This window comes from Danio rerio, chromosome 9 (genome assembly GCF_049306965.1).
Source record: "Danio rerio strain Tuebingen ecotype United States chromosome 9, GRCz12tu, whole genome shotgun sequence".
NCBI lineage: Eukaryota > Metazoa > Chordata > Actinopteri > Cypriniformes > Danionidae > Danio > Danio rerio.
Window position 1 is genome coordinate 17645872 of NC_133184.1, and position 13438 is coordinate 17659309.

Below are 13438 nucleotides of genomic sequence, written 5' to 3' on the forward strand. Positions count from 1 at the left end.
CACTATACAGTAGTATATAGTTTTGCTACCTCATATAATACTGTTCTGTACCTGTTATGGTACAACTGAAATGAAGGTACACAATTGTTCTCAAAAAACAAAAAAAAAAAAAGTACATACTTGTTGGTCAACTCCTTCTTTATTACAATATATGAAAATAAATATTACAGGAAAGGCAAAGTGATTTTATGAATAATTTCAATATTAAAACGAATCGTCATTTAAAAGCATATGTTTAAAGAAATAATACAAAACATATGTTTAAGTTCTATAATACAAAACAACTGGTAAAACAAAACTATACAGTAGATATTGTAAACTAAACATTTAAGACATTTAATAAACATTTGGTTAGCATTTTCTGATAAATACATTTTCATTATTGATATAATTGGATGATATATTGATATATAAGAAAAGCAGCTGAAATCTCTTCGCCATTGTAAATGAATATTAGCTGCTTCAGTCCAACATCTACATTACTGTACCAGAGGATGAAGATGAAACCAGGATAAACATTTCTGCAACTTCAAGACAATGATGCAAAACACAGCCATGGAAATTCTAAAATGGTTTCAGAGAAAGAAAAACATGCTGTAGAATGGCCCAGCCGAGCCATCCCCCTGACTTAAATCCAATACAAAATACAAAATAAAAAAACATCTGATTTGATGGATGGGACCCAAAGAACCAACAGCTCTTTTAGAAATATTACTTCCAGAAAAAAAAAAAAAAAATCATGGCATGCTCAATACTTATTTGCCATAGTGTACAGTATATGGACTATTACGATACCAAAAGTAAGTTGTGTTTATAAAGTATAAAGTAAGTCAACATTATCAATTTACACACATTATGAACAGAATTATGTACATTGCAGATGTTCATTGCATGATTTTATGAGATAAGTCCGAGCCGTTTTTTGATTAGGTGAGCCACAAGACGCTGTGGTCTCTGTTGATATTCCATAAGAATATCATGAGGTGTAGAAATCTGATCCCCCTCAAACCGATTCAGAAGAGTCACACACACCACTGCAGCTGCAAAACAAATAAAATAAATAAAAAAAGTTGATTACTTAATATTTATTAGTAATATTTAAGTAACATTTAATCATTATGATATTAACCACTTTGAAGTAGTTTTGAGGTAATTTGTTTTAAAAGGGTCTAAAGTAATCACACTAATATTGGAATAATGTGTGTATAAAACGATTCTGATCCCAGAAGTCTTGACAGTATAATTAAGCTACCATTTTTAGTTAGGTTTTAAAAACAGTGAATTGCAAACATTAATGTTTTGCTTATTATATAATCTGATTAGAGGTTTTCTCAGGCATATGAAAAAATACAGACTGTGGAATGTATTTTTAACATAAATATTCCGTAGATTGAATTTATAAATGTAAAATGTTAAAAACAGTAGATTACTTGCAATTACAGCTGCCAGTATTTTTATGTAAAAACAAGAAAGAAAGAAAAAATTACAGCAAAACGTTTATTGTGTCACCAGTGTGAAGGATAGTAGCATCTGTGTTCAAGTCCAAGATGAAATGAAAACATCTTATGTTGTGCTGTATCTTCTTTTGTTTAAAGGTAACTGTGTAGTTACTAATGCAGTGAAAATCTGTTTGTTAATTGTAAACACACATGAACACATTAATGCTTTGAATAACTTTACATTTTTGTGCACTAAGCTATGACTTTTTGACACATTGTGTCAATTCATGAAATACAGTCTTTTTCCATAAATTTAAACAGTTCTATAAAACTTAAGTTTTTGTACAGAAAAATTCTGGCAACCACAGCTGCTGGTATTTTTTTGTAAATTTCACAGATATTTTACACTATGAGAGTTTGCTAATTAACAGTCTCTCAGTGTTGAGAATGGTGAACTCTTTTAAAAGTGTTATTTTTAACACTTTTATAGTGGTTCCCATATAAACTTAGGAGTGTTAAATTTAACTCTAAGGTAGTTAAATCTACTATCTAAAATTTGCAGTGTAGTTGTCTGTCCAGTGTCCTCATAAAATGTGCATAATCTCAGATTTGATCTTAGAGTTTGTGTATGCTTAAATCGATGACAACAGTCATATTTACTTCACATGGTATTTACCACCACATCAACATCTGAGCAGGTATATGCATTTTTTTACATAGCAATATCGTAGTACTGCGGCTGTTTGTATGTACATGCACCAATTTCATCATAAACTACAAAGATGCAGTGCGAGAGATTGACTGTGAAGTCCAATAGTATCTTAAGTCAGACTTAGATTTACAAGCTAAAACTGCCTTTCTCAAACACAATGCACTCAATGCACACAAAGCTGGTGACGTCACTATGAGGGGTGGGGTTAGGGCTGGAGTTAGGTGTGCACATTAAAAGCATTAAATGCAGCTCACCTTGCAACTGCACCAAGTATGCATCCAGACCCCTCTCAAGAAGTCAGATTTCTTTTTGAGATATTAAGCTAACATTTTAATTACTTAATGTAAAGACTTGCATTCTGTGGGCCAAACAATTTATTCCATGTTGTTATTTTTGTATTTGACATAATAATTAGCTGTGTCTTGATTTATTAATGCATAAACTCCAAAATAAAAAAATAAATAAATAAATAATCAAATAAAGAAAATCCAAAATAAATAAACATCTGCCGCTTTTGTGAAAATTATTAGAGACATTTGCATTTTGTCATTTACATCAGTATTTTTTGTTTTACTGTATTCATGACATTAAAGTAGAATTAGATAAATACTATAGTTATTTAAAGAAAATGCTACAGTGTTTTTGAACCATACTATAGTAAAGTACTTTAATCTGTTGTGGCAGTTCTGTAGTTAGAATTGTAAAACAACTATGAACAAATTATATAATTCTCTGTGGTATCCCTCGTTTACTGAAGAAGGGAACAGTAACATTATGTCAGTGCAACATATTGGAGGAATTGCCAGATGTCCAACCACTCCGAAGAGTAAAGCTGCAGTCACATTAGAGTTTGTGTGTGCGATATTCTGTTGTGCGGCGCTGCAAAAAGGGGTGGGATTAAACAAGCTTATTAGACATTTTAAAAAGTGAGCGATTGCTCTATATTATAAATTTCTCTCCAGAGATGTCATGTTTTGATCCTCGATTGGTCTCACGCAGTCGAATAATGTGATTTCACTGGTCAGAGTTGACCAAGCTTGAACTTTGCACCGCAGTGAACTGCGAAACTTAACGCATGACCCTGCATTTTGGTCTGACGCATTTGCGTGCATATGAATGGAAGTCTATGGGGAGAAAAGTCAAGTGTGACTTCAGCTTTAGAAATATGGCAGATGAAGTTCTATGAATTGGAAAGAGCAACTCCTCGTAGGTGTGGCAGATTTTAATCAGCTGAGTATAAAACTCAGTGGTCCTCAACCACCGGGCCATGGACCAGTACCAGTTCATGGATCAATTGGTACTGGGCCGCACAAGAAATTATTAATTATTTCTGTTGTATTTATTATCTGAATAAGAACTATCTTTTATTTTTTAAAAATTGTTTATTTTGAAAAATGACTGTATTCTCTCGCTTACATCTTGAGCACCCAAATTTAACCCACAAACAGACGTCTGTGGAAAGTGTCTTTGCTAAGGAAGGAAGACCTAGTGAAGGACCTGTGAACGGCCAATGAATAAATCACAACCCATTTGTCAACAAATCAGGTGAATCCACCATATCTGTGCAAGAAGATCAATTGCTGCAGATCGAAAATGACGGCGGCCTTTTAGGGGTCATTGGCTTATCTTTTCTAGAGTTCGGGCAAGTTGGTTATTTTCAGTGGAAGTGCACGGTTTGCACATTCAAGTGGCATAATGCACTCGCACCTTCTATGCCGTGAGCACACCACAAGTCATGTGACAAGAACTGACCAATCAGCTTCCTACTTAGTATAAAATATGCACATTTCAGTAGACTAATTTTCTCAAACAAACACAGAGCACCCAAACACGGCAGTGCTTTGTAATTTTCTCCTTAAATAAAACTTGTATCGAAGTGACAGCAATGTTTTGTCAGCTTGTCATGCTCTGAAAAAAAACTGTTAACGGTCACCTAGCAACCTAAGACCCATACAATAAGAGAATGGTGAACCAAGCTTACTTTCCTCCTGGTTGCTGGGTAGCACCAGTCAGGTTCCACCAGCTAGCCAAATCTAAAATCTTGTGAATGTGTTGTGTGTCGCACTATCCAGTGGGTCAACCTCTGCTTATGACACTTGTCCTTCTACTGACCACCATAATAGACAATGAGCTGCTTAGATAATCTTATAACAACAAAGCAATTAAAGCACTTGTATGCTTACTACCTGTTTTTAAAAGGGATTAGAAGGAACCTTAGGCACACAGCAAAAGTCTCTAAAATTTAGGCTGACCAAAACCAGCAGATGCATGGACTGAATTCTTAAAGTTACTTAGTCAAGTGGCTTGCTGAAGACCTGCTAGAACTACAGAGAGATTCCAAAAGGTAATGAAAGGATTGAGGAACCAGATGATGAGGTTATGCTTCCCAAGCGCGCTGCCATCCACTGCATCATGATGAGTTGAGATGGCATCAAAATAAACCTTCAGTGTTGAGGGTTACAGCCTCTGTTACAGCTTATACTAAAGGAAAGATAACACAACACTGAACTGGCAATTCCGGAACTTTTTATGGCAGAAGTCACCACTAAGCAAAAAAAAATTTAATTTAGGGAGTAAGCATGCCTCAAAGAGGATGCTCTAGCCTGAGTTATGGTGTTAACTACACTGTAAAACCCAACAGTCAAATTTATCAATTGAAAAGAGTGTAGTTACCTCAAAATGTACTGGAAGTTAATTCTACTAATTTGAAAAGAGTTTTGAACAGTGTTGAAGTTAATGAATTAAATAAGTGATTAGGTAAATGTTGATTGAGCATTGATGATGAACACCTTCTGTTATCAAGCATAATTACTGAAGAGAAACACAAAACTAGAGCTGACTTCAGTCACAGACTTAAATGAAATTAAACACATTCAATCTCTTAAAATCTTAATAGAGCACCATTAAACAACACCACAAACAGTATCAACAGCTTCACTTATTACTAACCTGCTGGACTTTGTTTCTGTTATATGTCTACAAAGTCCTTTGTGAGATTCACAGAAAAAAATGTCTTAGACGCCACCATTGATCAGAACAGTAGTTGCTTTTCTAGAGCTCTTTGACTTCATTTGTAGTGTTAGTTTCTCTTTGAATGTTGTAATTTTATGTTTTTACAAGAAAAAAATAAGAAAAAACTGTTATCAGGTTAAATTGCAGAATCATAATTGATGTTGTTATTTAAATTAATTCATAATTAAGTTGATGATATGGTATTGGATATGAAGCATTGAATAAAGTAGATGCTTAATTTACTAAACCTTTTTAAGGGCTTCTAAACAAACATGTGGGAACATTCCCTTCACATCAAAATTAACTAAGAGATGAAGACATCAAGAATCAGAGTATGAGTCTCATTGGTGGTGACACATTTCATGTTGCAGTGCATGCTGGGAGAATGTTTCAACACTCCTTCATAAAGCAAACACAGGCTGCGTCCAAAACCACCTACTACTCAGTAGGTACTGCATTTGAATTTAAATGTACTACTCGGCCATTAGAAAAGTGCGTTCTATACAGTATGAATGTGAAAAGTTTGAATGGAATTCGGAAGTACTACATTCGCCATTTTGTCATGGTCATGTGACTTACCTGCGTCAGTTGCGTCGCTTCACTTCCATTCATGAATTCTTTTGCGAGGCATTATGGGATTGCGTAGTAGCATGCATGGGATGCACTCTAGAATCTTGCCGGAAGTACTAAGTCATCTGGGTACTTCTCGCATAATGATTTTTGAATTCTATGAATTCGGACATACTACTCAGCTCGCATACTGATTTTAGCGTACTACTGTATATAGTATGGAACTATGTGGTTTCGGACGCAGCCACAGTTCACATCAGTGGTGATGTCTAAGAAAATTATCATTTTTAAGAGAATTTAAGGAGACATATGACAAAGATAAACTCAAGTAGGTTAGTATTAAATGAAGCTGCTGATACTGTTTGTTGAGTTGTTTAATGATCCTCTGCTGAAATGTTGAAAGATTGAATGTGTTTTATTTTTTTAAGGTTGTGACTCAGCTCTAGTTTTGTGTTTCTCTTCAGTAATTTAGCCTGTTAATAGCAAGTGTTCATCGTAAATGCTCAATCTTAATCACTTAACTCATTACTTCAACTTAAATGGAGTAAGTCCACAGTACATAGAATTTGTTTTTGAACTCAAATGGTTTGTAGCATTTGGTGTCATCAAAAGGTTTGAGTTGCCTTATTGGGTTTTACAGTACTCAATTGGTTTGAGTTCTCTTAATTTATTGAGTTTTACTATTATCAAATTTCTTCATGTACTCAAATAGATTAAGTTCATATTACTTATTAGAATTAGTTTTTGAACTTAAATGGTTTGTTGCAATCGGTTTCCTTAAATGGTTTGAGTTACCCTAACTTTTTGGGTTTTACAGTGCACCAAAGCCGTTAAGTCATCCAAGTTTTCTCTGGTGCATCTATGAACCACATGTGGAGGTATTTGCGCAGGCCCTGGAGTAATCTGTGAGCCAGCACATCCAAACAGAGGGAGGCCTCAGTCAAAAAATAAAACAACTGACAATGGGCCAGGTAAAGGGAGGAACAAACAGGTCCATCTGGGCTTCTTTGAAGTCCTCACATATCAGCAGAACCACACCAGGGTGGAGTCTCTATTATCCTGAGAGGATCAGCTGCTGCACAGTTGAGGTTACCCAGGATGTGAGCAACATCAGCAGTGATTTCAGACACATGAACTGAGACATGCAGTGGGAGCATATACCACTCATATGGTTGATGGACTGAAGTGGCCTAATATGTAATAGTTTGTGCAGCGTGACAGAGGCTGCAGATGCTATATGCCTCAGGAGCCTCTGAAAAGATTTCAGTTGCACTACTGTTTTTTCTGAGAACAGCCAGGACAGCACCAGGCTGGTGCACTTGGTGGTAAAGTGCGCCATCATGGTGATTGAGTCCAGCTGCATTCTAAGATAAGAGATGCTCTGTTCCCCACTGAATCGCATTGTTGAGTCTGATCATCCAAATGAGTTAACGCGATGGACTGGGCAGCTCTTAACAGGCTCGCAGTGCCTGAACGAGAGGCAACAGAGTGATTGCTGACGGACAAGCGGTGGGAGCCCCAAGAAAGATCTGAAAGTGAGAGATTTGCTCTTACCTTCCTACCAGTATTCTGCAAAGAGGCTGGAGGTGTGATAGAAGGGAGCTCATTCTCTGACACCCTCTGAGCCTGTGGCGAAGTGCACAGAGGTTGTGAGCTGGCAGTCATCACATTCTATGCTGGTAGAGTTCATGCTTTTACACCCGGAGAGATGGAAAAGTGTTATGTTTTTTGAAAATTTGGTTGCCGCTCAGTGGCTGGCCAGTGGCAGGCCAGTGGCAAGGTGTTGTGCAGCAATGGGGCTCCTTGGCTATCCACTGAGGAAAAGCATTTTCCCTCTTATCTGGGTGGCCCATGTCAGGATCACTTCACAGCCGCCCTGGGCTGGGTGGGTTGACTTCCTACGGTGGGCTCGATGCAGCCTCTATGCCAAAGGAAGGGGCTGTGATTGCCCCATCATGTTTGTAAGCACTCTCACCTCCAAGAACTCCTGGGTAAAGTCCCAGCCAGTGACGGCGAACAGGCCTGCCAAGAAAACAAGCTTTGTAGATGTCATGCATATCAGCCAGGTTCAGGGATAGGTGGTATTCTTGGACCACTTGGTGGTCATAAGAGAATAATCGGTCTCTGTGCGAAGCTGAACCATTTACCTGGGGAAGAACCACCCTTGTGAAGCTTGGCCTGCACTTACACTTGGTATTGCTTGTATGTGGTCATTGCATGCAGAGTGGAAACAGCCAGTTGTACAGCAGTGTAGGCGCTGGCCTTAAGTGTTGCAGATAACATACACACTTTGACGAGAGCTTCTGCTGACCCCTACCAGGTAGCAGAACTTTGCGGTCAAAGATTGACTACAATACCATGCTTCTCCTGGAAATTAGCCTCATACCCCTTGGCCACCTCACACCGAGAGAGGTGAGGGCAGAAGCACACAATAACTGGGAGGAGAAAGGCACCCACTATGTCTACATGAGCTCACTGTGCTCACATTGCCCCTCTTATTACCCTCCACATAGTACCCATCTAGTAGGTCTAGTGGATGGACCAGGGGTAATGACACCTCCAGTCCTATCACTGAAGCAGCCCAGGAAAACATTGCCATCATGTTTGATTCAAGGTCAGAGACCGAAATGTGACCCTCCCTTTTCTTACTCTTTAGAGTGATTGGTCAACGGCTATTCCCCCAATATGCCATGCTAACAAAACTTAGTTTCCAAGCTGATAGTGAACTTAAGTATACTTCCATATTTATTACAGTTTAACAGTTATATAGTTTTACAATTACACTGAAAATACTGCAGTATACTGTAAAGCATTTATAAACAAATGTTTGTTATTACTATAATATACTATATATGATACCCTTTACAATAGTATGGTTCAAGAACACTATACAATTTATTACAGATTACCATATGTTTATTGTTATTTAACCAGACTTGGAAAAGTTTTTTTTTTTTTCGTGCTCCTCATTTTCAAGCATATAAGTTTGGTAAAGGACATCTTAATCAAAGCTGGTTGCTGTTCAATGTCTTTATATGGACATGCAAAGTAAAGATTTGTTTTTCTCCCTTTTTTGTGGTATGAAACACAATGGTCAGGCAGTATGACAATCATTTTTTATATATTATATATAAAACGTAAATGTTTGAATAATATTGATTTTATTACCTTTAACAATATTATAATAACACTATTATAATGCTCTCATAATGATTAGGGCACACTCATTTATTTTCAGGCTCTATTAACGTTATGATAATGACAGAATACACTGTAAATATTTAAAGTACCTTTAAGATTGCAGACATGACACATGGCAGCAAAGACACTGGACTCCATCTCAATGTTTCTGACACCTGCTTCACTTGCTTTCCGCAGATATTCAAATTTTTCTTCAGTAGAAAATGAGCACAGGGCTCCATCCAGGCGCCCCTGACCTAAAACAGGAAAAAGAGGTTATGCATGTCTCTAGATGGAATAAACAAAATTTTAAAGTGCAATCTTCAAAAGCAGATTCTGATTTATCATGCTTGTGGTTGATAAGGTGCAAAATGCAATGCTTTAAATACAGTTTTAAAGCTCGTGCTTAACAAGTCTTATAGTAGTGTTAATAGTTGGCATTTTAGTAGCACAATGATATGTATAAAATGAACACACATTTCACTAAAACTAAACACTATGTGGGGTAAAAACGTCTACAGCCAACTACCCGTCTCACAGCCAAATTTGAAATTTTATGCATTTGACAAAGCATTTCATCCTATGTTAATAGTATTGGCTAACACATTGAATTAATACTAAACAAACAAACAAAATAATAAACATAAGTGAATGAAAAAATTACCTTCGTAGAAATCATGCGTGCACATTGTGTTTGCAATTACAGTGGGCATATCTGTAAGCTCAGATGAATACTGCAGTAGTTCTTGGGCTATATCCACATCAAGCTCTGTGCTCCTGGTGATTACCTTTCCCAAAACCACCTGCTCAAACTGTGGCCTGAAGAATGAGTCCACAGCTTTATCTGTGATCACTATTGTACCTGCAGCCAAGCCTGTGTAGTCAAAGAAAAGGCTTAAATCCCCTTTCTCCAGAATTACAGAGCAGTAAACCTTTTTTGTCTTCAAACAATACTAGGCTCTTATATGTAATGGCTTAGAATTGATCATTAAACATTTTTAGAGTGATGTATTTTTGGTTTACATGTCTGTGATACAAGAAGTGCTTACCAATTCCACCTGATGTGCCAATGCGAAAGATGATGACATCACGACAGCGAGCATGATAGAGCAATTTAATGAGCTCATGCAGCATGATGGAGATGGAGGGAACACCCATGCCATGCTATCAGAAATACATACCAGAAAATACATCAGTGATGATGCAAGTAAAAAAAGAAAGTGATTCTATTCCATTTTTTAATAAGATGTAAGATTATTATTATTATTTTAAAGAAATCAAGTAGCATTCAATCAGTATTGTTTTTTTTTTTTTTAAACTACTCATCTTTCTTTGCCCATTATTTATTTATTTTAAAGAAAGGTGAGTAGTGCGTGACCATACAAACTGTACTTCCACAACGCTACATTTGTGGGAGCAGTTTGTTATTGGCTCAGGTTAAGAGACCAAGGAAAATTTCCAGTTCTTTAAAAATATTAGTGATATGGCATGAAGTTGCATGATTCAAGTTGCTATTCAAGTCTGTCACATAATTAAAAAAAACAAATAGTTTAAATATATTCAAACCTCATCCATATGTTATACACTTACACTTATGGAAAGCACAGGTCCCACTTTATACATCGAGTATCTGTCTGTTCCTTCACAGATATCTTTAATGTCTGCTGTGTTACTGGGCATCTCCAGCTGCTCATGTATATATTCAGCAAAAGTTCTCATTCTATTGGGACTTCCACCAACACAAACAAACTATGGAAAATGACAGAAAGATAAGTATGTTTTTATAATATATGATAATATTTAACTTTTGTTAATTTAGGAAAATTGAGTTTGTATATAACTTTAAATCTGCTTTTAGCTGGCAGACACACCTTTACATCGCCAAACATCTGGGGCAGGTCATGGGTCTTGGTGCTCAGGCTGAAATGGTACAAGATGTCCTCTTCCATGCCATCCAGATGAGGATTATTCACATACTTCGCCTGTCTATGACACATTAAACAAGTTACTGTTATAATAGACAGTGAAAAACAAATCTGTTATACATTGAATGTTAACATAAACTGTTAATGCTTATGGAAGGTTAGAACACATAGGAACTGTATTTTACCAAAAAAGAGCTATTTTATACAAAACATTTTTTTTAAATATTTCAGTAAATGGTGAGTTTTAGAAATAAAAGTCGAGATCAAGTTTTTCTTACCGAATATAATTGTTGTGCTTATTTCCAGTGTTGTTTATTAAAATAAGTGCCATGATTCTTCTCAAAAAAAAAATTGTTTACAGAGATATCAATAAAAATATATGCAGAATTAGAAAAGTATTTTTAGAAAAAAAACAATCCTTTTGATATATCCTACTGATTTTCTCTCTTTACAGACCTCTGACTTCTACAGACTTTCTACACACACACAAACACACACATATAAATATATTTATATTTATTTTTTCCTCTATCTAAGACAAGCTTTTATATAGAGCTCAGAAGGCATTGATTGGTTATTGTGGGAGGTGTAACACCTGCTCCTTCTGTTTCCACCTGGTTACTGATCTCTATTTGAAATGTTGATAAATAGACTACAGACTATAGCACTGTGCTAACATTACCTCTGAACACAGACACGTTTGATGTACGTAGTTTGTGCAAGTGTATGTGTTTTTGTTGATCTATATATGTTATCCAGGTTATTTTTTACACTGCTTCATCTACTCAAAACCATAAAAAAATAATATTTTAGTTTTGTAGCTTAATAAACATATGTATAAACAAATTCATATTCAGGTATGTTAATTATTAAGTATAATTGTTCTATGTTGACTGTACCAGTGTTTGAGCAATTATGTAACCCGATCAATGAAGATGACAAAACTCAATGGTTAAATAAATATTGTTCACGTTTTAGGTTTATTTAATAAAATATTAACATTCTGTAGACCGTCTGCCAGGCCATCTGTGCTCCGTAAAACAGATTTAGAATATTATATCGGTCTTTAAAATTTGACATCATAATTGTTATGAGTAATAAAATGTTTATTTTTATGTATGTTAAAAAGATATTAAGATTGTACTTGGGCTGTATGAGTTAAGAAAAAAAAATATAAGTTTAAAAAAATTAAATAAAATACATATGTAGGTTTTCCAATCACACTATGAGAGAGAAGAAAATCTTTATTTATTGAAGCAATGCTTTTGATAAATTTAGTAAATTTTTGTTTTATTTTATTTTTGTTAAATAAAGTAAAAACAATCACACGCACGCACGCACACACGCACCCACACACACACACACAAACACATACACACACACATACACATGCACACACACACACACTATTCTAAGCTTCATAGACCTTTATTTGCATATAGCACAGGACAGAACTCATCGTTCATAGATTACACATTCAATCAAAGCAGAACAACATACTGTAGAAAACAGGATTTTACGCACACTGTGTAGGCTACCACACATACAGTAATAAAAAATTGCAGTGAAACATTGAATTTTACAGTGCATTGGCTTCATTAGAATTTTATATTTTGTTATTTTACCTACACTTTGTGTAAACATTTTAAAGATGTAAAACCATAAATCAAACGAATGTAAAGTATGATGTAATTTCATTATACATTTAGATTTGTTTGTACATTAAATCAACAGTGACAGATGTTTTATGTTTGATATAATGTTGTGATTATAATGAAAAATATTCATTGGCCTATACATCTTGACCTGAACCAATATGACCTGTATCTTAAATTATCAGCCCTGATGTAAATTTGTGGCTGATGCTTTGTTGAAATGAATTAAAATATACTTATGTAAAGCATAAAACATTTTTTTAATCCATGCAGTATGTATTGCAGCACCAGAAGAGGGTGCCAGAGACTAATGCAGCTTAATGAAAGTCAATCACAGTCAGAGATATACTTTCTGTGATTTTGACAGTGCCGGATTAAAAGCATAACAAATGACTAAAGAAGTTGATCACACCACAAAGTATCACAGTGCTATTGTATCCCTTTGCTGTACTCTCTTGTTGTCCTTGCTGTAATGATTTTTGGTGGCTCTGGACTGATGACTGCATAAAGACAACTCAACTTAAGGGCTATCATGTAAAATGAAATCACAATTTAATCAGGAGTTTTAGGGCCTCCACTTAAAATTTTTGGGTGTGTCTGTGGGATGGCCTGTTGCATGAGGTTTGGCCTCTACTGTGTTCCCAGACTGCACAATGGTGGGAACTTTGGGAGCGCAGCTCTGAGATTGGCTCTATTTTTAAACACTACATCCACAATCTGTCAAGGCCGAGTCCTTTCCACCAGCAGTCTTTCCAAGCCATGGAATTCAACCCAGGACAACTCTCCATATGTGATGAAAAACATCTGGACTGAGCTGCAGAGACAAGGTGGACCGCTTTCACTAACATATTTCTGTAAAATTAATATTATTTAAAAAAAAAAAAAAAAAATCCATAGGGTTTAAACATCTGATTTTTGGGTAATGGCAAAGTATCACAATGTAAA

At 35.8% G+C, this 13438-nt stretch overlaps 1 protein-coding gene across 1 annotated transcript; it reads right to left on the reverse strand.

The window, feature by feature from the left end:
• Positions 1–120: 120 nt before the first annotated feature.
• upp2 (uridine phosphorylase 2) lies at positions 121–11358 on the reverse strand. The gene is given in 7 exon segments (NM_200144.1): positions 121–1040; positions 9024–9170; positions 9578–9787; positions 9963–10077; positions 10504–10662; positions 10785–10899; positions 11117–11358. Coding segments are annotated over 7 exon segments (942 nt in total). The 5' UTR covers positions 11170–11358; the 3' UTR covers positions 121–897.
• Between the last annotated feature and the right edge of the window lie 2080 nt (positions 11359–13438).